The sequence below is a fragment of the Lissotriton helveticus genome, chromosome 10, assembly GCF_964261635.1.
Source record: "Lissotriton helveticus chromosome 10, aLisHel1.1, whole genome shotgun sequence".
Taxonomy (NCBI): Eukaryota; Metazoa; Chordata; class Amphibia; order Caudata; family Salamandridae; genus Lissotriton; species Lissotriton helveticus.
The window spans coordinates 828,820,352-828,847,719 of NC_136071.1; the positions used below are offsets into that span (position 1 = coordinate 828,820,352).

General features: G+C 43.5%; 1 protein-coding gene across 2 annotated transcripts in view; it reads left to right on the forward strand.

Moving 5' to 3' along the window:
• Positions 1 to 27,368, forward strand: part of ARHGAP21 (Rho GTPase activating protein 21) — a 545,637-nt gene that overhangs the window by 423,522 nt on the left and 94,747 nt on the right. For both annotated transcript variants that reach the window (XM_078663440.1, XM_078663441.1), the window contains 3 exons: positions 1,058 to 1,166; positions 1,255 to 1,291; positions 10,676 to 10,801. In XM_078663440.1, coding sequence (XP_078519566.1) covers positions 1,058 to 1,166; positions 1,255 to 1,291; positions 10,676 to 10,801 — 272 coding nt within the window. The remainder of the gene's footprint in view (positions 1 to 1,057; positions 1,167 to 1,254; positions 1,292 to 10,675; positions 10,802 to 27,368) is intronic.

Here is a 27,368-nt window from a genome sequence, read left to right on the forward strand (position 1 = left end):
TACTCCAGGACCCTATTCGTTTTGTAGTTTACAGTACGCAGTTCCTTGGGGGTATACTGGGTTGCCCTATTGTACTAGGTACACTACACCACACCAGTCAACACCACCACACTGTCACAGTTACATTTCTTGCTTGTCTTAAGTGGTAATGCTTTTACATCAGGTTTAAGTGCTATTTACAAATTGGTCGACTGCCAGGTCCAGAACCAAAACGTAATAAATCTGTAAGGATCACTCATTGGTCAAAACCATATGCTCCTGAAAGCCATTAACCTGGAGGTCCATCATCACCTTATACCACATAGCTGTCCTCTCGCATAATTCTGTGTCTAGGGCAGCTTAATATCTGCAGAAACCAGGGTTTTATACCAAAAAAACCTTGGTTTATTTGAGGTTGTTTCAGGACATTAATTCATAATTGTTTTGGACACTGTGACCCTACAGGATTAATATAAATCCAGTGCACACTAAGATGAAAAGACCGATCAGCAGTGCATAAGTTAGCAGAGTACGACTGGCCACATAGAGGCACATGTTGTATAGATGGTGTCTCGGCTATATTCCAGGGATGCCCATTTCTACACTCCTGTAGCTGCTCTCTTCCTTTGCGGAGTATGTTGCGCCTTCAATTGATCCTCAAACAGGTCCTCGAGAATCCATCAATAAAACATTTGGCTGTGATCTGCAACTCGGCTGTTTAGATATAGCAGTCAACAAGGCAAGCCTATACACCCACATTTATAGGGTGACTTTAAAACGGCCTGCTCTTGGCTGAATCAATGCCTGTTCATGCCACGTTTTACTTGATGTGATTGCTTTAGTTCTTGAGTTTTAAATAATTTATGCTGTAGTGTTCACATGCTGTTCTGCTATGTAAAACATGAATGTGCTTCAGCCCCGTCATAGCAAGGTTGTTTATTTGTAGCAGTGTAGAACCCGACCGGTTTCTTCTTTATAAGCTACTATTGTGTTCTCATCCCTGTATAACAGTTATTGGATCCATTTAGTATTTTCTTTTGTTATCAAAATTTCAAAAATAATGCATTTTATTATTCAGTTACAGACTCCGTCAGACCTACTTTCCTCAAGGTGCAACCAAACGGTAAAACTGAGCGATCCAAATCCTGTGATGAAGGACTAGATAATTACAAAGAAGAAGGAAAATCGTAAGTCCCTAACAAAGTAAAAAAATTTCATCTAGAATATTAAGTATTTCCTTCATTGTAACAACATACTATTTTTTTCAACATGCAGATCTTTTCAGCACGTATCTAGCCTAAAGGGCATCAAGGTGAGTTGTTTCTTATTCAACTTTTAATACTATTTGTCCACTATTTTTCTTCCCACTGGCATGTCTCTAATTTGTGATCAAAGATGCTGATGAGTTGTAATGAGAAAATCCCCCATATGTGGAGGGGGTGGTAGGTTCTCTATGGGAAGACTCTCCGCCACTGTTGAATTTTGTAGTAGCTTTTGCCTGCGTCACACGATCCTTACAGTTTAGGTAACTCTGCAAGAGGTTTCACCCTGGGCAGATAATGTTTTCAAACAATAATTTGCCAATACACAAGTCATAGGACTTTGCATTACCACACAACTACTAACTGGTGTCCTATTGGTATGTTCATCAGAAACTTAGTAAAAATGTAACCTAAATCATGGGTACACTTGGTTGGCTAAGAACGGTAAATAAATATTACATAACTTATATGGAAAATCCCCAGTACAGTTATTGCAAACTTAAATTCCTACAAAACTTGAATTTTCAGCCACAGGAAGAACCGTACTGTCTTTCGCCTTCCCAGGTGCCTCTGCTGTCTCTCAGCCCTCTCAAGTCTAACTGCTTCTTAGTCAATTTGGGGCTTCCATGCTTGAGCAAAATAAGACTACCCCAGGGGCGAATCAAGGTGCTGGCTGCTTCAACTCTAGGAGACTGGATTTTATCCACAAACCCTTTTGTAAATGGGAGCAAGCTTCCAAATCGCTCAGGATTACAAATATTCAGGTTACAGAGCTGCTTCCTCTAAACAGACTTATTATAATTTTACAGCATATTTGACCCAAGCTAAATCTTCTGTGCCTTTAATCAAGTATTCTCTGTAATTCAGGTGATCCAGTGAGGTTTGGCAGATGAGAAGGAGCGGACCTTCATGATGGGTGCATAATTTAGATTTTTCACAGCCTGGTGGGCAGAAAATCTGGATTTTATTAAAGACACGGAGGCTAATATTATGCAAATCTCCTTTATTACTACAGCCCAGTAGCAACAATGACAATGAGAACATAGAACACTCATGAACATTCTAGAGAACTACATAGTCCCATCGCGACCAGCCATCTTCCTTCTTTGTTATAAACTGCGAGGAAAGATCAAACTTCATGAAGAAAACAGGAATATATTTGAAGACAGCTATCCAAAGGTCGTCCAAAGGGAAAAAATGTATTTTCATTCTGAAAGAAAAAGGTAACATATCAAGTATCTTATCCACAGTGGGAGGGATAATAAGAGGAGGGATAATATTAGCCTCTGTGTCTTTAATAAAATCCAGATTTTCTGCCCACCAGGCTGTGAAAAATCTAAATTTTATGGCACGACACGGAGGCCATATTATGCAAGTTTAAAGTGCATTAATAACATTATCAATCGGATTCGAAATTGGTCTAAAATAACAAGTCCTAAACATGCTATCATTCGACCAGTCAGCTGCCCTAAGGATATCTTGTAGACTTCCTCCCATAAAAAAGGCCTTAGAGGCCGAAGCACCTCTAAGAGAGTGAGCTCCAAAGACAGAGGTATCTACGCCACTTTCATGCATGACCTCTTTAACCCATCTTGCCAAGGTCTGAGAAGAGACACCTTTATGAGGCGATCTATGTGAAATCAAAAGTTGATGTTCATTCATTCTTACATTTTTTGTTTTTCTTTCATATTCTTTCAGACATTTAACTACACATAGTCTTTCATTCTGGGGAAAGAAAGGGTAAAAGATAGAGGAAGACATTGTTTTAGTTCTTTTCTTGAGGTAGAAGCAAACACCCTCGGGTTAGAAGGCTCTACTAGAGATATCCAAAGCTTTAACATCAGAAGTTCTTCTAAAAAACACCAAACATAACAAAACAGTAAGTTTGTACAAGATGCGTTTAAGTGAAAGAGAGAAATTATCGCCCCAAGAGGAGAGAGTTCTAAGAACAAGGGTAACATCCCATAAAGCGGAGTATTTGGCAGAAGGAGGATTCATGACTCATGCTCCTCAATCTTTTTAGTTAGTAAGGCTTGACCAACAGAGATTCCGTTAATAAGGGAGTGGCCAGCAGAAATTGCGGATCTATAAACGTTAACTGTTCTATAAGATAGACCGGATGTGAACAGATCAGATAGGTAATTAACTACGTGAACTAAATCAGTTGAAACGGGATCATAGTGTTGTTGAAGGCACCAGCGAACCCATTAGTTCCATGCCAATCGATAAGCTTTCCTTGTACCGGAAGCCCATGATTCTGAAATGAGAGTGAGAGCATTTGACGAAAGTCCTGGGATTCGCCATTGTCTCCTGAAATCTTCCATGCCGTCAGAACTAGAAGACCTTGCTCTACCAGGGGATGGATCTCTCCTAATGGACCCCGCAGTATCTCTCTGAAGGGGGGGATCAGGATGGGAAAGTCTACAGACATTTCGAGAATTATGGGAAACCAAGCTTGGGATCTCCAAAGAGGTGTTATGACGACCATGCTTTGTTTGTAGCGACGAGCATGAAGGAGTAGGCGTGGAATTAGTGCAAAAGGCTGGAAGGCATAAGGGGCTAGACCAGTCCAATCTTGGAGAAAGGCGTCCACTCTGAGAGCTTGAGGGTCTGGTCTCCAGCTAAAAAATTTGGTCAGTTGAGTATTCAAACGATCTGCAAAGAGATCTATCTGAAAGGGACCCCAATGAGACTGAAGGATTAAGAAAATTCGTCTGTCTAGTTTCCAATTGCTGGAGTCCTTGAAGTTCCTCGAGAACCAATCTGCTACGCCATTGTTCAGCTCAGGAATGTGTTGTGCCACTACAGAAATTCCTTTGTTCAAACAGAAATCCCAGAAACCTATTGCAAGGTCCGACAAACCCTTGGAATGTGGACCTCCTAGTTTGCTGACGTAACGTACTGCAGAGACATTGTCCATCCGAAGTGTTACACAGCATTTGGCTGAATTCTGAGTGAAACAGCATATTGCAAATGAACCCGCTAATAACTCCAAACAGTTGATGTGCAATCTCTTCTCTTGAGGAGTCCATTGGCCTCCTGCAGATAAGTTCCCACATCTCGCTCCCCATCCTTGTAAACTCGCGTCGGATTCTATTATTAGATCTGGTGTCTCCCCGAAAATGGCTCTGCCATTCCATGCTTCCACATTTTTCAACCACCACAGGAGTTCTGTCTTCGAGTCTAGATCTAGGGAGATCAGATGAGAGTAAGAGTGATTCAATCTCAGGGATCTGGCTTTTAATCTCTGAAGTGCTCGGTAATGTAAGGGTCCCGGAAATATTGCTTGAATTGTTGAAGAGAGTAAACCTAGGATTTTGGCCAGAAGCCTCAAAGGGAAGAGGTGTAGACTGAGTAATTTTCGTATTTCCGCCCTGACTTTCCTGACTTTGTCTGACGGAAGTCTTAATTCTGTTTTTACGGTATCTCCCAGGAAACCCAGAAATTGACTTGGAATCACACAAGATTTCTTTGTCTTTATGACGAACCCTAGATGTTCTAAGAGTCGTATTGTGAGGTCTGTGTGAAGGGACACCGTATTCTTTGATTGGGCCATTATAAGGATGTCGTCGAGGTATATAATTAGCCTCACGCCCCTTTCTCTGAGCCAGGTGGTTATGGGTCGGAGTACTTTGGTGAAACACCAAGGGGAGGATGACAGACCGAAGGGGAGGCTGCAGAACTGATAAAGATTTCCCTGCCAGGTAAATTGGAGGTATTTTTGATGAGGTTCCCAAATTGGAATTGTTAGGTAGGCATCTTTTAGATCTAGCCTGGTTAGCCAGTCCCCTTTCCTTAGAATGTCTCTCAGAAGGTGAATCCCTTCCATTTTGAAGTGTTGGTATACAACCCACTGATTTAGACCCTTTAAGTTTATCACTGGTCTTTGTTCCTTGTTTTTTTTTTCTACTAAGAAAATATTGCTGAGGTAACCTAAGTAGTGAGCTTTGATGACGGCACCTTTCTTTAATAGGTCCTGAACCTCTTGGGAGACTAGGGTTTTGTCTTTTTCTGAAAAGGAAATTTCTTGTGGAATTCTTTTTTGGGATGGTAAATCTATAAAATCTATTCTGTAGCCTCTCACTGTCTGTAGGATCCAAGGGTCTTTGGTCACTAAATCCCAATTGTGTGCGAATAAACGTAATCTCCCTCCCACCTTTGGAGGGGTAACAAAAGGGTCTTTCGAGGTTCCTACCTGTAGAGAAGGATCGTTGTCTTCTTTCACCTCTGAATGTGCCACGAGCACGGGATCTTTGTCTTTGGGGGGTAAAATTGGTGAGATCCGAAGTTGCTGTTGTATCTTCCCCCACGCGCAATGAAGGCTCTTGATGAGGAGTTTCCTCGGCCGGGGAAACGACCCCGCATTCTCCCGGCCCTGGTGAAAAGACGATCCTGGAACACTTTTTTAATGTCCTTTTGAGATTTTTGAATCGAATTAAATGCGCCAACGTATTTGGCCATGTCTTTGATAAAATCTTCCCCAAAGAGAAGGCCATTTGATTCTGGTCCCCTATCGTTTTTAGCAAGTTCGATAAGTTTTGGGTCTATCTTAAAGAGTACCCCTTTTCTTCTCTCGGTGGAGAGAGCGGTATTAGCATTGCCGACCAGGCATATGGCCCTTTGGATCCACTCTCTTAACTCTTTAGGGTCTACAAAAGAGTCATCCAAGTATGCCGATTCTGCCAAATCAAAGATTTTGGTAAGGGGTCCAATGACGTCAAGGAGACGGTCTTGGCATGACTTTAAACCTTTATCTATGCCTTTTCTGGGGTCTCTTGAAGACTTAGTTATAAATGCCACAACTTTAGGGTCCAGTTCAGGTGTCACCGTTATTTTATTGGGGCGGTTAGGTCTGGGGCATTCTGAGCATTGTCTTGCTCTAACCTCTTGTGGGATATCCTTCCTTAACCAGTGGGTTATGTAGTCGGCTACATGTTGTGAAGGAGCCCATTCGGGGGACAAAGGGTGTTTAATTAATAGTGGATCGAACATTAGATCCCCAAACGGGTCCAAAAGTCCCATATTGGATTGTGAGGTCCTTGAAGCCTCTTCTGAGCTTCCAGTCCCCTTAGGTGCCTCTTCCACATCTGTGTTGAAACCCGAAGAGCATGACAAATCAATCTCTAGTTCTGAATTGTCATCACTGTCTTCGTTGTCAATATTTATTGGAAGCTCTGGGCCTGAATCTTGCCCACATAGGGTGCCCGAAGCACCAGTCTTTTCACCGCTTGAAAAGCGTGATGGAGGAGCTGAAGTTTTTGCTTTTTTTGGTGCGGAGGACTTGACCTTATTTGAGTCCTTTCTCTTACCTCCTAGCATCCTCTTTTTTGGAGCCTCAACTGCTCCTTCTTTTTGGGTACTGGTGGAAGGGCGTGGGGATTTGAGAGAGAAGGCTTCTATTTTTTTATTGATGGTTTCATCAAGAGAGCCTAGTGCCTTCTCAAGGGCTTTGTTAAATAAATTTTCCAGTTTATCCTCGATATTAATTTGAGGATCGGACATTTTGCTATGTTTTAATTAGTCTGTTAATTATTTAATTAATATTGTTGATAAAGAGAAATTGTTGTAATATGAGGAGTTGTCACCTGCTTGTGAGATCGATGTCGCTTGCTCGAAAAAACGGTCGTCTGTGAGTAAAAAGTTGTTAATTATTTTCTAGATCGTGATGTCCCAAGGTTCCAAAATGGCCTCTCTTTGTTAAGGCTTGAGTTTTCCCAATTTATTAAGATGGCCGCCACGCACGCAGTAACGTGCGTGGCCGCCTCCTCATGTCTTTCTCGAACGCGGCTCCTCGCGTTAAGTTTTTCCATGCATCTGCGGTCTGGACGCTGCAGTGAAAACGCAGCGCGAGAAGAGAAATGAAAATGGATAAAAAAGGTTGCGCGTGAAGCGCGAGAGGATCGGTTTAAGGTAATATTTAGATTTAAATAAGCGTTGTTGTCAAAGATCAGTAACGCTTTTAGTAAAATGACACAAATTATTATGAATTGAAATACGAGTATCAAACGAACATATTTAAGGGTTAATCCGATCTACGGGTACCAAACGAACATATTTAAGGGCTAATCCGATCCAAATGGGACCGGAGAGAGAGCGGTTAGTGAAGACCGGGGGTTGTTGATGTACAGAATTCGCCCAGTTACGCCAAACAGTGGGAGTAAGGGGGGATGTACAGACATAAGGTAAACAGACATATTAAGGATACTTTCTTAACAATGTCAAGAGTAAGCAATTAAGATCATGGAAGTTAATCTAAAATTATTCTAAAATTAATTTAAAAGTAGGCATATATAGCCTAAGGAGTATAAACAGTTAAACAGGTAAAACCTTCAAATAAGGCTATAATAGTTAAAAGAGTATAAAATTAAGTAAGATTATGAATGTTCATAAGGTATTACTTATCTTTCTGAGCAGCAGCAACAAAGAAGGAAGATGGCTGGTCGCGATGGGACTATGTAGTTCTCTAGAATGTTCATGAGTGTTCTATGTTCTCATTCTCATTGTTGCTACTGGGCTGTAGTAATAAAGGAGATTTGCATAATATGGCCTCCGTGTCGTGCCATAAAATCAGTGAGAACCAAGGTGGAAAGGGTCAACATCATATGCTATGGTCATACCTGCTCAGATGTTGCTTCATAACTGTATTGGTCATAATATAATCTAGATAACTCCCAACTATTTGATCCTTGGTTCTACAATGTGTTGAAATCTGTTTGGAATTGTCACACTACGGGTCACCAACTGCTGTCGAGGCAAGCCATTGCTGTATTCAAGCAGTTGTCTTACATTATTAGATAACTTGGGCATTGGCCCATTAACTTTATACACAAAACCATTAAAAAGACTTAGAAGTGTTTTCAAAATATTACATAAATACATGCATAATAAAACATATTTACATTTTATTGGGCACAATCCATAATTCTTCTTGCAAAACCCCCTTTAATGAAATCTTCAAAAAGGTATTTTGGATGTGAGCAGCAGAGGCCATCAATAGAACTATGTATATCATGCAATTTACGTTGGCAAAATGCAACAATGAAAGTTTTGAAAGCCTTATGGTATTAATTCATTATACTCCACAACTATTACATTATTGAGAGCTGCTCATGGGGCCACTAACAGCTAAACAAGAAGAAGCAATAGGTGCCCCTCTACTCAGTAGTAATACGAACTGTCCTGACTATTGTAAGCTTTGTACAATAACTGTCCACATCCTGTTACCTGTTTAAGCGTGATATAAGTAGACATCCATTATTTCATAACGTGTTTGTGCTGTCTAGCACTGCTTTATGCTTCGGATTATTGTCTCCTGCTTGCACTTGGGCCTGTAAGCCTATTGCTTAGGGGTCACAGATGCAAATAATATTGGTGAGACAGTGGCAATAGCAACATTCACAGTAGCTTTTTTATTCAACTATTTATATTACATTTTGTGACCTTGGAGTCTCACTGCTTTTTTCTTCACCAATAGAAACTCGGTGGACCAAAAGAGAACTGCATTGTGACTTTGCAGAGAGATTTGCCTCATGCACATGCTGTAGGCTTATCACTGTTGTGCTCTGTTTCTGGTCACACTTAAATTAATAACTAAAGCTTACATTTTCCTGAACCAAAATCAGATATTGAGGTGTTGCCCAGTGTGTGCAAAATTAGTATTAAAAGCATGATTTCTTTCAAATAGACTCGCTCTATTATGTGTACCAATCATATATATAACAAACATTGACAAAACCAGTTGGTTTGCCTCTCACACTCCAGTGCCGACAAAAGCAATGCAGAAATGCAGCCTACATTTTAAAAGGTTATTTGTGTATACATTGCTTGGATGAAATACTTTTTTTTTCTTTTTTAAATAGATGTATTATATTTTTGCATATATGAGATAGCTGCTACAATTATCGTTGCCGACAGAGTTGCTGCAACATGCGGCTCATACAAAGGCCATATATCAGTCAACAATGGCAGCATGGTTGTGCACGTTGTGTAAATGTCATTAATAAACACTGTTGTATTAAACAAAACATCAGAACAAAAGGAACATGCTTACGAGACTGCACGGAAGAAGTGAAACGTCAGAAGTCATGCTTTAGGAAAGGGTAGGGAGATAGCCTGAGGATTCTCCCACCAGGTGTATAGAACAAATAATTATTTGTAGTCATGTCACTGAGGGGATGGGGAGGAGAAGGTAGAAGGGACATGACTACACATGATTATTTGTTCTACACACCTGGCGGGCGAATCCTGCTACATCTCTACTCATCCAGGATGAGTAGAGCTGCATATTTCAGGGGTCCGTGTATCATTTTTGGCACCTATATTAAGCAGGAAGGTCTCCCACCATACACCCACGGTGTGAAGAATCCCTCGCATCCGGAGTTTCCGAAGCGTGCGAATCTCTGCACTAGTCCATGTCAGCAGGTCACAGAGCCATCACCAGGGGTCAGACGGGACAGGCGACTTCCAGGCCATGGCCGCCTGATGTTTAAACAAAACAAAGGCAAGATCGATGAATCTTTGCAGGTGCTTGTCTCCTTTCCTGCGGTGGCAGTGCCCCAGCAGGCAGGAAGAAGGCATAGGAGTAAGGGTGTGTGCCGCCATCTCGGCCACCATTGCAGTTACCTTTTACCAAGTCGGTAGTAGTGTTAGGCAGTCCCACCCCATGTGATAGAACCCTGTCTCCTGCAACGTTGGCAAGTGGGGGAGAGCACCGGAAACATTTGCTTATTGCGTTGAGTGGCGACGTAGGCCTGATGTGCATAATTGAACTTTGTATACCTGAACCTTGAATTAAGAGATACCCCTTTGACCATCTGAAGAGCCTGAGACAAAGCTACATCCGACAAAGGTTTTTGCAAAACGAAGTCCCACCTGACGCGCGACCCCACAGCATGTTCCTATGGGGTGGATAAAATAGGTTAAGTGTTTGATATCCGGGTGTAGTTGTCAGATGTAAAATAATCCCTCATTCATTCCAGTGAAATGGAAGGAGACAACCACCAGACAGTAGAAAGAAGTTCAGAGTAAAATACTGTGGGCTAAACCAAAATGTTAACAGGGTCTCAATTCAGTGGGTAAAATTTCCAAACTACGAAACCAGTGGCTAAAGGAGGCTGAACCAAAGCCCCTTATCGAGTACACAAACAGTGCATAATGTTTGCCTTGAATTGCACAAAACCCATTACATGTAAAACATAAAATAAGTTATTGCTAGCATTTTCCAAAGTTTCAAATAACCTCTCTACCACTAGTGGCTCAAAGATCGTATCCCTAATTGTTTTTTTTTTTCGTTTGTTTTTTTAACAAGCATGCTTACCGAATGGAGACTTTTCTCTACAATAGTTGATAAAATCACATTAGCTACTGATAATTGATTTAGAAGGTAGAATTAATTGTATTATTCCAATCCTGTTTATGCTTTGCCTTTTTTCCAGGGTCCAGAAGATGATCATTTATCTGAAGATTCGGAATCACGAAAAGACTCCTCGTCGGAAGTTTTTAGTGACTCAACAAAAGAAGGCTGGCTTTATTTTCGACAGCTTGTTACAGAGAAGGGAAAGGTTATGTGATTTAAATATTTTTTGTAAATCTAGTGATTTCCTCTTTATGAATTTCTATTGCAAAGGTTGTTTAACCTGGTCCTCCACCTGAGTGTGACTTAGATGAGGTTTCATTTAGAGTTAATTGGAGCAGATACTTAAAACTGTTTTCATATAAGGAGATGCTAGGTATGGCCTGTATTCCTTGCTTTAGAATACTCCCCAAAGTGGATCCTGGAACTTCTCTTCAACAGTGCTCCTGTGCACTACTTGTCAGTGCAGTACAGTTCCATGTTGGTTTCTTAACACCCCAGACGTGATGGAGTGCAGGAGTTTATAAGTGCCACCCTTGTGCACTGACAGTTCCTTTCTTTCTGCACCTTCTCACCCGGATCTGGAGTTCCCCTCCCAGCCTTCTAATTTTACTGATGACTCCAGATTGCCACAGAATGATGTCCCACCTAAGACAACAGGTTTCACACCATTCCGCGACTGCAGAAAACAGATGTCGGTCAAGTATTTGCATAAGATGTCTCTGTTGACCAGGCTCGGGCTATGACTCAAAGTTGTTGATAAATGTACCCTTGTGAACCTGAAGGCGATTGGGACTGGGAGGTGAAGCTGTAGGTTGCCAAACACCAGTAGTCGCTGCAGCCTTTGCCTAAGTCCTGTTCATGATCCGAGTGTCAGGGTGCCGAGTTCTTTGCAGGAGCAGAATCGACGCTGTTCCCAATGCCCGCCCACCGGTGCCAAAGCTCTGGAAGCTACGTCACCAATAGGGGGGAAAGGGGAGTTGGAGAGAGAGAGAAGAGACACTCCGCCCACAGCTACCACCAGGCAGTATTGAAGGTTTCTTCTATTTCAGGTCTTCTGCTGCTTAATGAATGTCTAATGCACAGATGAAAAGGGACATAAGCAAAGCACCAACAACTCACTATACTTCTATTCTCTTTATCAGCAATTATCCTACCAGCTGTGTTCGAAGTATTTGCCCCTCTTCTATGTGTATGTATGTAGTGGTTTCTTGAGGAGAAATCAGCTTTCTAGAATGAAGAGAAATACATTTAATAAAGAATCTCTCAAGTGTCTACACTCTAAATAGATAACCCTCAGAGTGAATACCTTGATGTCTCCTTGCTCTGCTTTAGTAAGTTTGTTGTTCTCACAGGAATGAGTTCCTAAATATTTACAATTACGTAGTCTTTTGCCAGTACTATCCTTGAAGAAGTCGCGCAAAAAGGAACAAGGTAGGAAAGACAGGGAAAGGGAAGAAACAGGAAAAGCGCAATGCAGGTAAGGATATGACTGGATAGACTAGACAAGTAGCAAGTCGCTGTAAATTTACAGTACTAGTTTCGCTTCAAGGGCTTTCTGCTGTGTGAAGTTACATCTGTATCAGTTTGTGGATTGAGCCGCTTGTAACGATTCTGCAGACTGCTTCTTAACTTCAGTGGCTTACAAGAATACTGTCACCGACTTCTCAGTTCCTTGACTCAGGAAAGAAGACTCAGCTCTACAGTGTTGCGCCTTGACTTGAAGTAGGAACTCTGATGTGCTGCTGCTCGACGTCGGGATTTCAAAGGGATAATGGAATCCAACATAACTCGGACTGAGTTTCTAGACTACGCTACTCTAACTATAACTGCAACGTTACTATTCTATGAAATAATCAACTCCCGTTCTGGTAAATAAACACGGAGCTTCGAACTAACGATGTCTCTTCAGACGAACTTCAGTTGAAGTGCGCAGATAGAATCTCGCGCACTTCTGAGATCCACTAGACTGTGTAATGCGCTCTCAAACCATCGTGGCCACAGCGGCGGCCATCTTAGGTGACTGCGAAATCTACCTTAAATCATACCAGAGGTTGACTAACTGGGGTTTTACAATCACTCGTGTCCTTAGTGATTTATGTAAATCCGTGTGCAGGACTGATGCAATGGTGTGGTTCCTGACAGTACCCCCCTCTCAAAGACTGATTTATCGTTCTTGGTTTGGATGGGTGTTGAACATGAAATCGTTTTAACAGTTTTGGGGCATGGATTTTCTCTATTGGTTCCCAAGACCGCTCTTCAAGACCGTATCCCTTCCAATCTACTAAATAGTGAAGTTTCCCTTTACGAATTTTAGAATCCAAAATCTCCTTGACTTCATACTCAGAATGACCAGAGATGTGTAAGGGTTCTGGAGGTCTAACCAATCTAATCTGAGAGGTAATCTTTTTCAGCAAGGAGACATGGAAAACAGGATGAATACCCAGTTTAGCAGGAAGTTTCAATTTCACTGTGACTGCCCCCAAAACCTTTTCAATAGTGTAAGGACCCACAAACCTAGGTTGAAACTTTGTTACCTTTCAAATGCAGATTGCGGGAGGATAACCAAACTCGATCTCCTACTTGATATTGTGGTGCAGGTTTACGATGTCTATCAGCACATTTTTTATAGGTGCTCTTAGCCTTAATCAAATTTGGTTCTGCAGATTTATGGAGGGAAGCTAAATCTTTAATTAGATTCTCCACTGCAGGAACTTCTAAATCCTCTCTTGTCTGGAAAGGGTTAGGATGACGGCCATAGTTTAAATAAAATGGAGAAAAAACGGTGGAGACACTCTTCATATTATTACATGCGAACTCTGCCATCCACAACATGTCTGACCACTCCCCACCCCCATCAAGAAGGAACATACGGAGATACTGCTCAAGTTCCTGATTCATTCTCTCCGTCTGACCGTCAGACTCAGGATGGTAACTGGTAGACAGTCTGATCTCTACACCAAGCCCCTTTAAGAATGCCTTCCAAAAATGGGAAATGAATTGAGATCCCCGATCTGATACCACTACTTTCGGGATTCCATGTAGCTTGACTATGTTTTCACTAAATAATCTGGCTAGTTCTTTGGCAGTAGGTAACCCAGTCAAAGGGATGAAGTGACTCATCTTCGTGAAAGTGTCTACAATTACAAGAATAGTATTATGTCCTTTACTGAGGGGTAAATTTACTATAAGGTCCATAGAGACAGTGTGCCAATGATGGGTCGGAGTGGGGAGGGGTTGCAACATTCTCTGAGGGGCCTGTCTACAAGGTTTACTCCGAACACATAACCCACAAGATTGGACATATTGTTTGACATCAGAAGATAAACCAGGCCACCAAAAATAACGCTGCACCAAATCCAGGGTTTTAGAAATTCCTTTGTGACCTGCCAGAGGTGAATCATGACAAACTTGAAGAGCCTTTTGTTGTAAGGTTGTATTGGGAAGATATAAGGCTTCTTTGTAATATGGCAACTGTTGCTGTACCTTCCGATCAGTTCCTTGAGTGATCCATTCCTGAAATTCTTCAAACGATAGACATCTCCGAACTTCATCTTGAAAATTATCTACCTTAAATCATACCAGAGGTTGACTAACTGGGGTTTTACAATCACTTGTGTCCTTAGTGATTTATGTAAATCCGTGTGCAGGACTGATGCAATGGTGTGGTTCCTGACACCGAGTCACAGGCACGGACTTAGTCCCATTCCCAAGGCTGTTCCCATGAGTGATCAACTTTGTGCTCTAAGACCTCCGGTAAGACTAAATTAAAGTCCAAATGCAAACATCAAAAGTGACCCCATCCTGCCACTCTCTTCCTAAAGAGAAGGCACGAGGACGTCATAATGTCAGTCGTACTCCTTTGAGGTCTTCGGTCATGAAGCTAATTACTCAACTGATCCCAGTGCACCCAGAGTTTCCTGGTGACTTCATCAGGTTTAAGCCTTCAAGGAGGCCATCCTGCTTATTGGTGCGCTTCTGGCTCCCTCTGGCATGCATTGGGCCCCAAGGAACTTCAGGAGTCCCAGTCGAGCTACTGCCAGCAGATCCACCCTTGGAGCCCTGTCAATCCTTGGGACATTTTATGGGACCCGTACCGATGCCAGTACAGACTTCCACTCTGGCTTTACTGACCGTGCTAGAGGAGGATTTAGGCAGGTACAGACTCGACTTCGGCTCAATTTCGACTGATGTTGTGCTACAAAATCACAAAAGTCCAACTGGTCGTCATGCACTTTGATTTTAACCCTGTGCCTCTGCCGTATCGTACACGTCAGCAGGGTTTCCATTGTTGTTGTAGCTCAAACCTTATGCAAGAACAATAGACACCGGTATTCGGTTCACTTTCTCAAAGTTTGGATATGGGTCATCATTCAACGCGTGCCCCTATGTTCGAGGCATGTGGGCTGCTGAATTCATATCTGTGCATAGATCGCCGCCTAGTGTTGGGTCCGGATGATTGCACATTGTTGTCCTGGAAGAGTCTTCGAAGTATCACGAGATAGGTGGCTCCTCCCTTGGACTACAGTGCGCATGGGCATCCTCTCCATCCTTAGATTGTTTTTTTCCGCCATTGGGTTCGGATGTACCTTCCAGCACTCCAAGTTCGGAATCAAAGAAAACTTTTCTAAAAGGCCTTCGCTATCGTCGGTATTGTTTGCGATCGGTACCGAAAAACTTGCTTCAACGTTTATTGCACTCCGGTCGTCGAATCGGGCCGTTAGGCCTTATCGACGCCACGTGGACCGACTGTCGATGGAACGAAGTCCATTCAAATACTGCCCGCAGTGCAACTCAAAGTTCCCGCACACAGATAAGCATCCAGTGTGCAACAAATGCTTATCTCCAGATCATAATAAAGATAATTGTCTAGCTTGTGCCCAGTTCCGATCCAAAAAGACGATCCGGAATCGGCGTGCGGCGAGGCAAGAAATGCAGAGGTCGGCACCGGAGCCCGAGAATATCTTCGACAATGAGGAAGAACTAGTACACGCCGAAGACTCGGATCAAGACGATCAATACTCCGAGAACGACTCTGAATATTATATCGACGAAGAGGAAAAATCGTCGATATCGAAGACTATGATCAAGACATCGTAGCTGTCAAAGACGACTCCGATGACAACGAGGGGCGAACCGTGAGTACACCGCCCCATATAGACACTACACCTATATCAGAGGCTCAGGTCAAGGCATCGCCATCAGGCCTTAGCCAAGATCAAAAAACTGGTTATATGGCCCCGCCATACCGCCCGGCTAAGAACATACAAAAAGAGCCTTCTGAGACACGTACTCCAAGGCCGGTTCCATCAAAACCGAAACTTATCGACACGACCGTCTTCGGATCGAATGTCGTCGAACCGAAGGTCACAAAACCAAAGGGCGCCGAGCCGAAGGCTACCATACCAGAACAACCTTCGAAGCCAAAGACCGTCGAATTGACAAAATCGACTTCGACTTTCGAAAAAGGGAAAAAGCCTGTCACCGAAGACAAAAGGGCTACGCCCAAGGCGGTTGTCGAACCGAAACCTAAGGTTCACCAGACCAAACCCGTCGAGCCGAAGCCCATCGATCCGAAGAAGGGCATCGAGCCAAAGCCGCAGGCTACAAGGACACCTTTAAAGCCGAAAGAAGTTACCGAACCGACAAAGCCGCTCGGTTCGAAACAAGTGGTGAAACCTGTAAAAGACATCGGACCGAGAAATCCTGTCGGAAAACCTCAAAAACCAATACAGCCACCAAAACCGGTTGAACCACCTAAAGGCATCGAACCGAAAAAGGTCAAACCAAAGACATCGGCGCCAAGGCACTACACTGTGGAAGAGGAGCTCATCCATCCAAACCACTCCACAGAGGATCAGTCCAAATTATATATTGACCCAAATACTGGGAAAGTGACTGTTTATACCAAGAAGAAAAGACCAGTTCCTACTGAAGACTTTTTTAGAATTCCTCTCAAAAAGAAAAGGGACTGTGCTACCTCTCCTATTCTTTTCCAGCCTATCTCTCCATCTATGCCTACTACTCCATATGCCCCATACTCACCTGCACGCTCTGACCATAACCCAGATGAAGATCAGGATGCAGACGTGGGTTTTGGATATCCACAGAACCCATATATAGACCCCAATTCACAACCATGGGGTGGGGGGGGGAGCCAGACAATGTGGGGACTCTACCCATTACAGACCCTACCGTATACCCAGTTAAACCATCACCCACAGAAGACACAGTGCCTTTTAACTCTTTAATAGATAGAGCAGCAAGCTACCATAACGTAGACATGCACTCAGATGCTATAGAAGAAGATTTTCTATTTGATACGCTGGCTACATCAGAAAAATGTGTCAAAACGCTCCCCGTGTTAAAGGGCGTCCTAAAGCACGCAAATGACATATTCAAGGGCACGTGTCATCAACCCAAGGATAGAAAAAAAGTATAGGGTGGCACCAGTAGACCCTACTTACATCAAAGGGCAACTACCTTTAGACTCTTTAGTGGTATCCAACGCACGAAAGCGTGCTAATTCACAAACTACTGGAGAGGCTCCTCCTCCTGACAAGGAGTCCAAGATTTTAGAAGCATCGGGCAAGAGAGTAGCAGCTCAAGTAGCAAACTCATGGAGAATAGCCAATACTCAGGCCTTGCTGGCCAGATATGACAGGGCACACTATGATACTTTAGAGGGACTTCTCCAACACTTACCTGAGCCGTACAAAGACCAGGCTGATGAACTCATACAGGAGGGAAAGCTCATCACCAAAGCCTCCATTAAATGTGCTCTAGACGCGGCAGATACAGCTGCCAGATCTATTAACACAAGCGTACTACTTAGGAGGCATGCATGACTGCGAATATCTGGATTTAAAAATAAAGTACAGGCCACAATTCTTAACCAGCCTATAAATCCAGATTTTCTGTTTGATCCGGCAGTGACTCAATTCTGGACAAAATGAAAAAGGACACTGAGACTGCAAAGTCCATGGGGCTCTTCAGTCACAGCAACACAGAAGCTCCTTTCGTCGCTCCACGTATGGGGAGGAACGCGAGGTAACACATCGCAGCAATCCTCCACATACAAAACTAACATGCAATCCACATACAATAAAAACAAGAACAGGGGTGGATACAGAGGTAATAATAACAAGGGCAGAGGTCGTGGAGGCAATGCCAATAGATCCTCCACTAACACCAAACAGTGACTTCTTGGCACTACCCCCAGACCATATAACACCGGTCGGGGGAAGACTACAACAATTCCTGCCACTATGGTTAACCATCACTACAGACAAGTGGGTCCGGCAAATTATCCAACATGGCTATTGCCTAGAACTCACATCAACACCACCCAACATTCCACCCATACACCGTCCAATGTCACAGGAACATATAACATTACTGCAGCAAGAGGTCATCAGTATGCTACAAAAGGGGGCCATAGAACCAGTCCCACTTCAACATCAAGGAACAGGAGTATACTCACTATACTTCCTCATTCCCAAAAAGGACGGTTCTCTCAGACTAATATTGGACCTCAGGCCCCTCAACCTGTACATTTTATCGGAGCATTTCCACATGCTCACTCTGCAACAAGTATTGCCATTGCTGCGTCAGGGAGACTTCCTAGCAACCCTAGACCTCAAAGACGCATACTTTCATATACCAATACACCCTGCTCACAGGAAGTATCTGAGGTTTACTATTCAAGGACAACACTATCAGTTCAAAGTCCTACCATTCGGTGTCACAACAGCTCCACGGGTGTTCACCAAATGCCTAGCAACAGTGGCGGCACATCTCAGGAGACAGCACATTCATGTGTACCCATATCTGGACGATTGGCTAATACACGCGCCATCGGCACAGCAATGTGCCAGCCACATGTCAAGAACCATTCATCTCCTGCACAGTCTAGGCTTCTCGCTAAACTACCCAAAATCACACCTGCAACCCTCCCACGTCCAACAGTACCTGGGAGCGACAATAGATACACTAGCAGCAAAAGCATACCCCAACGCAGCACGGATCAACAGTATGCAGATGTTAATCCAAAAGTTCAGACCACAACACTCATTGCCAGCTCGAGTGTTTATGCAACTAATAGGCATGATGGCCTCTTGCATATTTATAGTCCCTCATGCCAGACTACACATGCGTCCGCTACAGAAGTGCCTAGCAAGGCAGTGGAACCAGGCTCAGGGACAATTAAAAGACCTAGTGTTGGTGACCAGTCGTGCATACAACTCTCTGCATTGGTTTAATCCACAAAACCTTTGCAAAGGACGACTGTTCCAAGAGCCTGTCCCACAAATAGTGATAACAGCGGACGCATCCCTGCTAGGCTGGGGAGCCCATGTCCTGCATTACACAGTCGAGGGAGTATGGACTATACAACAGAAAAAGATGCACATCAATCTTCTAGAGTTGATGGCGATCTTCCTAGCCCTAAAAGCGTTCAAGAAACACCTATGCAACAAAACTGTGTTGATCCGGACGGACAACATGACAGCTATGTATTATATTCAAAAGCAGGGAGGGACACACTCCCCACAGCTGTCGCACCTGGCTCAAAGAGTGTGAAAATGGGCCATTCAGAGAAACATGTTTCTCATGGCAGAACACCTCCCAGGCAAGGACAATCAAATTGCCGACCTGCTCAGCAGACACAGTCAACAAATGCACGAATTGGAGATTCACCCCAATGTGCTCCAACCATTCTTCCGGACGTGGGGACAACCGGAAATAGATCTGTTTGCCACAAGCGAAAACGCAAAATGCCAGTACTTTGCCGCCAGGTTCCCACATCCGCAGTCGCAGGGCAATGCGATATGGATGAACTGGTCCGGCAAATTTGCGTACGCTTTTCCCCCAGCGCCATTAATCCCGCTAGTGGCACGCAAACTGCGCCAACATTCGCTGACGCTAATCCTAGTTACTCCCACGTGGGCAAGGCAACCATGGTACACAACGTTCCTAGAACTGTCGGTGGTGCCTCATCAGAGACTGCAAATCACACCCAGTCTCCTAACTCAGAACCGTGGCGAAATCCAACACCCAGATCCGCAACAGCTGAACCTGGCGATCTGGCCCCTGAGATCCTAGAATTTGGATACTTCAACTTGCCTCCAGACTGCATAAATATTATCAAAGAGGCAAGAAGACCCACTACCAGGGCATGTTATGCGGCTAAGTTGAAACGTTTCGTCATTTACTGTAGAAACAACGACATAAACCCATTAGATGCTTCTACACAAAACATCATTTGCTATCTCCTGCACCTACAACGTTGCAATTTAGCCTACTCATCCATCAGGATACATCTAGCTGCGTTAGCAGCATACCTCCAAAACAGGCAACACCTTTCACTGTTTAGAGTGCCAGCAATAAAGGCATTCCTGGAAGGACTCGAACAAGTAATTCCACCAAAACACCCACCTTCACCTGTCTGGAATCTAAACATCGTTTTAACCAGACTTATGGGAACACCTTTTGAACCACTACACTCATGCGAATTACAATTTCTTTCTTGGAAGGTGGCTTTCCTAATTGCCATTACTTCACTTAGAAGAGTTAGTGAGCTACAATCCCTAACTATTCAAGAGCCATTCATTCAAGTACATGCAAATAGAGTGGTTCTCAGAACAAACCCTAAATTCATGCCAATCCCATTTTCATATAAATCAAACAATAGAACTGCCAGTGTTCTTTCAAAATCCACAGACAGTAGCTGAAAGGGCCTTGCATACTCTAGATGTCAAAAGAGCTCTCCTATACTATATAGATAGAACAAAGGCATTTCGAAAGACAAAACAGTTGTTTGTTGCTTTCTCACCGCAACACAAAGGCAACCCTATCTCAAAATCAGGTATAGCCAGATGGATCGTTAAGTGCATTCAAATATGTTACTTAAAGGCAAAACGCACCTTAACAGTTCCCCCTAGGGCGCATTCTACACGCAAACCAAGGGCATCCATGGCTTTCCTAGGAAATATTCCTTTACACGAAATTTGTATAGCAGCCACATGGTCAACCATACATACATTTTCCAAACACTACTGTGTAGATGTACATTGAAAACAGCAAGCTGCTGTAGGTCAGGCTGTTCTCAAAACTCTCTTTCAGACTGCTGCAGCTGGCACGGGCAGCCACCGCTAGGGGAGATACTGCTATACATTCTATGCACAGATATGAATTCAGCAGCCCACATGCCTCGAACGGAATATGCTACTTACCAGTATGCATCTGTTCTTGGGATGTAGGGCTGCTGACATTCATATCGCCCACCCGCCTCCCCGGTGCCTGTCGCAGCTGCAGCACTCACTCTTTGCATGGACATCTCTTACTATACTGCATCTCAGCCACAATGGCGAAAAACAATCTAAGGATGGAGAGGATGCCCATGCGCACTGTAGTCCAAGGGAGGAGCCACCTATCTCGTGATACTTCGAAGACTCTTCCAGGACAACAATGTGCAATCATCCGGACCCAACACTAGGCGGCGATCTATGCACAAATATGAATGTCATCAGCCCTACATGCCAAGAACAGATGCATACGGATAAGTAGCATATTCCTTTCTGTTTTTTTAGAGTTGAAACGCGACGTTACTGCCTATCGGTACGTCGTCGTCTTCACATGTTTTTCACTGGGTTTCTGGCACAAGGATACGATTTCGTTTGTATTTACCTTGGTGTTGTTTTCTCCCTTGCTCCGCAGATCTTTGGATACATTGTTTTACACTTCTTGGTAAGCATTGGAGCTTGGGTTTGATTAGCATACTGAGACATTTGGCTTTCGCTACATACTTATTCGAGCTTTCATTTTCATAGAAACGCATGGTCAGGCGCGTTAGCAAAGTACTTCATGGCATGAGGTTTGATGAGAGTGGTTTATGGACTTATGCTTCATAGTGGTTTAACATTAACCTAACTTTAAGATGCAAAGCTATTGGGATAATGTTGGGCTTTATGTATCTGATCACGGACGAATTGTCGAGCACACCACCCTCTTTTTTCCTCTATAGTTTTCAATACCTTTCATTGGCAATGGGTTCGGGCCTTTCAAACTTGTTTCACCACGCATTCGGTATTGTGTTTGCAAATTCTATTTTTGCAGATTCTGTGACTTTTGCTAAACACAAATATGGACTGTGACTTTTATTTTACTTTTTATCCCTGTAGTTCCAAATGGAGGCAGCTACCAGTTGCGCATCAAGTGTTTAACATTGATGTAACTTTGTCAAATGTACCCCTGAAGATGGGTTCTATAACCCGAAATGCATTGGGTCATTGTTTGCTTTAGACCTTAAACTGGGTTATTGTTTGCTTTATAGCTTCAGCTTTATCAAGTTGTAATATTGGTCTGGACATCTACATTGCTTTTGCAGTTTGATACAAATTTATGTTTCTGTTCTGTAACAAGTTAATAATGAAATAGAAACGGATTTTCAAACTTATTTTTGCTCAAACAATCTTTATTGGGTGTATGAAACGAAAAACTGATAACTCAGTAGCCTTAGGAACACTGCTGTGCGCTGCGTAGGCTTGGATTTTTCAGGGTCCTCACATTTGCAGAACAATGGACACCCCAGGAAGTGGATACTGATGGTGGTTATGAGGATGACTTGCTCCCCCTCGGAACAATGATATTTCCTAGATGGATTTGCAAGATTCCAATGGACTGGATAGCTCTCCTCAGGTAGGGCTTGACTCACCACTTGAGCCACCAACTGAAGAAAGTGTCACCTTTGCAGTGCCGATCCAGAGGGTAGCCGAGGCACTGGATTTACATCTGCCTTTATTTTAGACCAAATTGAACGTCCTGATAAATTTGACAGCCAGGACCAGTTACGCTTGTGCCCTTGCTCTCTTTTAACAAGGGCCTTTCAGATACATTGATAGACACTTGGTCAAAACTCTGTTGCTGCCCTGCTGTAAATAGGCAGGTAGCCAGGTGTCTCAGACTGGTTCCTGCCAAACCTGATTTTCTTACCAAATATCCTACTCGAGAGAGCCATGTTCTACAGGTTTCAACCAGCTAAGTGAATCCCAACCACTCTTCTGGATAGAGAATCCAAGAGGTTTGGGTCTTTTGGTAAGTATATATTTTTCTGCACCAGACTAGCGTTTCGGTCAGTAAATGCAAGATCTTGCCGGCAGTCCTGGCAGACCTTTAGGCCTTTTTGACCCTGATAGTTCATGATGAACAGGATTCAAATAAATATGTAATCTGCACATCTGGATGCTAGAGATTGCCGGGACTGGGCAGTCAGTACTAGTGTTGTACGTTGTCGCCATATGTGGATGCGCGCCACAGGAATCTCTGTGGATCTATAGGCCTTCCTCATAGAATGCCCTTTGATGGGTCACAGCTTTTCAGTTTAAAGGCAGACTCTACGAGGAGCACTTTAGGGAAGTAGAGCTATAGCACGTTCCTTGGGCCTGTTGGCCCCTGTCAAGCAGTTTCCACACCACTACCAAAAGTTTAGAGGCTATTCCAGAGGGCTGAATTCTAGCAGAGACTGTCTCCCCAACCACTAAATCAGTCACTCCAATCCTTTCAACACCAGAGATGCAGGTCTGACAATCGGTGCACGGTGAAAAAGGGAACTGGGCATCTCAAGCCTCTTCTCCTGCTGCAGCAGCGTCAAAACCATTTTAGTAACTCATCCCCATCTAATGAGGGGCAGGGGCCATCATTTCCTCCTATGGTGGCAATTTATCACATCCAACAAATTGGTCTTAAAAATCAGTCAACATAACTATGCCCTTCCTTTTCTTATTACCTTGCCCAATATCCCCCAACATCAGAGCGAAATTCAGATGAGCACCTGCACTTTTGTTGCAAGAGGTTTGAGTGTTACTCTCCAAGGGTGCTATCTAGATGGCACTGGACTCTGAAAAAGTAAAGGGTTGTGTCTCTCTCTCCTTCCTTGTTCCGAAGAAGATCAGGGGTTTCCGGCATATTTTGGACGTTCAGCCTCTGAATGTCTTCCTGTGGAATGACAAATTTAAAATGTTCATGCTGCCCCAGGCCCTGTCTGCCTGTTGTACTTGAGCTGCAGGAGGCATAGTTTCATATACTAGTCCTGCAGTTCCACAGTTATCTGCAGTACAATATAGGCCAGGAGCATTATTTAGTTTGCTGTGCTCCTCTTCAGTCTCTTCAGCACCACTTTTGTGTTTATGAAAGTTATGGTGATGGTTGCTGCGCACCTCTCGAAGTCGGGGAACCCGGTCTTCCTCTATCCCAATGACTGGTAGACGTGCTTGTCGCAGTCCGATGTAGGTCACCTTCAGACTACAAAGCTTCTGATATTATATGGGTTCACAATCAGTGAGTCAAATCACACTTCAACCCTTTCCAGAGACTTCTATTCATTGGATGTCTCCTGAACACAGTGCATTTCTGGGCCTTTCCTCCACTGAAATGACTCCAGGGTATTCAGGCTATGATTCTTAGATTTAAATCTCTGTCCTGAATCATGGTGAGAGCAACTCTGAGGCTGCTTGGCCCCTTAGTCCTCTGCACCCTCCTTGTCAGCTATGCCAGTTGAAACATGTGAGCTCTGCAATGGAATCTCCAGTTCCATTGGATCCAGCATCAAGAAAATCTGACACATATCATCCAGACTTTAGAAGAGATAGCTCATGATCTGCAGTAGGGGCTCCTTGAAAGCAGGTGGTCCAGCGGCAAGCCCATCTCCCTCTCCCACCCAGAACAGATTGTGGTAATGGACTAGCCCTTGTTGGGTTGGGGAGGTCATCTGGAGAGGTGAATATCAGAAGACTATGGTCTTTGACATAATCTAGCTCTAAATCGGTCTGGAGTTGCGGCCCATCACTCTGACTCAAAAAGCTTTTTTTGACACATATCAAGGGAAGGCTGGTGCAGGTTCCCAAAGACTACACCACTGCCATGTGATACCGCAACAAGCAAAGCAGTCTGAGGTTCTGTGCCAGGAGGCTCTGCCTGGGGTAGGTTGGATCACCAGGGCATTTCCTGATTGCAAACCACCAAGTAGGGTCCCTGAATACTAGAGCGGATGAGCTGAGCTGAGCCGGCGATGCCTGGTAGATCAGTAGAGACGTCTACATCTCAAAGTGGCACAGGGCATCTTCCAACATTGGGGAGAACCCTAGCTATATCTTTTCACTACAGTCTACGAAGTACAATGTTACAACTTTTGCGCGTTGGAGTTTCCGCAAAAAAACGTGTTCGGGGATGCATTCTAAATTCAGTGAAACAGTGGACTCCTGTACCTCTTCCTGCCTCTGCTGTCCATAGTTGTGAAACAGATCAAGATCTACCTGGCCCAAGTTATCCTAGTGGCTCTGGATTGGCCCAGGAATGTAGTTCCAGGATCTGCTGGGCATGAGCATCTGTCCTCCAAAAAGCCTACCAGTTTGCAAGGATCTTAGGTCACAGCAACAGGCCAGGGTCCTCTATCCCAATCTGTGCAATCTACATCAACAATCAACAAGTGTGGAGATTGAGCTGCCGCAAATTACTGCATTTGATCTGCTTCCTGAAGTTGTATATTGAATTCGTTCCTCCAGGCGCCCTACCATGAAATCCATTTGTCAGACCTGTAGGCTTTGTATGTTTTCCGGACAAACAGTCCTCCTTTAACTCCTCTGTTGTGATGAATTTTAACACACTTTCCCTCCCGGACCATTTGTGATGCCACATTGGGACCTTAATGCTGCCTTGGAGTTTCCCATGCGTACACCTTTTGAGTCGATACAGAGCTGCTCGCTACATCTCCTAACTTTGCTGACTGTCTTCATTATCGGAATTACATCAGCCTGGCACATGAGTGAATTCTAGACACTTGCAGTGCAACAGCCATAGACCACCTTTTCCCCCAGACAAGTAGGTGCAGAGCACTTAGATGGCTTTCTTATCAAAAGTTGTGACTCTCTTTCACGTTGGGCACTCCATCACTCTGCCAATGTTCTGTGCTTCCAGTCACCTGTTGAAAGAGGAGATACTCCATTGTCTGGACCCCAAAATGGTTTTAAGAAGTTGCATTGATCATACAATTTAATATCATGTGGATCATCAGCTTTCTGTTGGGTTCTCCGGAACGGAGAATCGGAAGGCTGTTCAGAAGAGGACCCTTCTGAGGTGGATAGTCCTCTGCATCAAGATCTGTTGTGTGCTGGCCAAGAAGCAAACACCCCCCCCCCCACCCCCCAGCTTTTAAGAGTGCATTCTACTAGGGATATGGCTGCTACCACAGAATTTGCTGAAGTTGTGCCTGTCACAGACATCTGTCAAGTCGCAATGTGGGCATTATTGCATACATTTTTGAAGCACTACTGCCTTGACATACAGGCTGGGGACAGGCACCTTCCCTACTCGGTCCTGTAGGATGTTTGGGTCTGAGTGTACTCTACAGACTATTCAGCTGAGGAGGTACTCCTTTGGTATCTATTCTAGGACGGATAATCTGCTGTTAGAAGTACCCATTAGAAGATTAAGATACTTCTTGTTGTTAATGCTCTTTCTGTTGAATATTCTAACTGCAGATTCCTCACTATCCTCCATCCGAAAAAGTGAATAAGTGAATTATTTGGCAAACTGGTACCAGCATTTGTTCATGCCCTGCATCTGAAAGGCATTTGAAGAGAAAGAAAAACTGACGTCAGAACAAAGAGATGGAGCTTATATGCGGCTCTGCTCAATCACTTCGTTGATGGTATGGAGCCGCATGCTGCCACCGATCTGCTCACAGTAGCACTGCTGAAGCAGAGTTTGCAGATCCAACCTTCTGCTTAAGGGGTATTATGAGATGACAAATCTGTGTTTACAAAGGGTGCACCAGAAAGAGCTATACCAAAGGTAAGTAACTTGTTCTACTTGCCCGTTTGTTGTACGAATTATAATTTAATGATAACTCAATTATCATTAAATTATAAAAGTCACATTTCTGGTAAAAGCAAGCAAACATAAGAAAATGACATTGAAGTGTAAATGCAGTACGCAACTACACAGAGCTATGGGGTTTATTTAGCCCACTGTTCAAAACGCTACAGTTTGTGTGGTGAGAGAATGTTACACTAACTTCATTTTGTAGAACTTTAAATAAGGGTTTTGAAGCAATTTCCCAAACAAATTGTTATCTTTCAGCTGTAAAGTGGGCTTAAGCGTTATTTATTTCAAAAGGAAATCTTTAAACTTGCTATGGTAATACATGCTCTGATTTCTTTTTCGTTTTGGGGGAGATGGGTGAGGAGGCATCATTTTGCCTATTTATGTATTTGTGTTTTTATAATGCAAATTTAGCTAGGGAGCAACGGAACAACTTTTGCTTTCCAACTAAGAGGAAGAGAGCAATTTTTGTTGCTTGCTTTAATGCCCCTAGCAACCTTGCTACTTGGTATTGCAGCGTTAAGTTTTAAAGTGCAACGTAAAATTATCACAGGGTAGAAAGTCACTGGACCGAATCACAAAATAAGCTAAAAATGTCCTCTTGATATGGAATCACATTCCAGTTTTTGGGGGAACTGACCAAGGTTCAAGAGTAATGATCTATGTAATTGAGGGGAGTGGTTCCCAGGAGTACTTCTGGAAAACATTTCAAAATCTCTTGTAACATAAATGTGAAGGCATTTTCCTCATGAATGCTTGTGCATTCAAAAATGCCTTGCCTGATCTCTTTCCATTACCACTTTGAAAAGTGATCCACTCGTGCTTTTAACAGAACATTCCTAATATTTCAGCAGCTAGAATTTGTGCATAGCAAAACACACCATTTTGAAATGCATGAC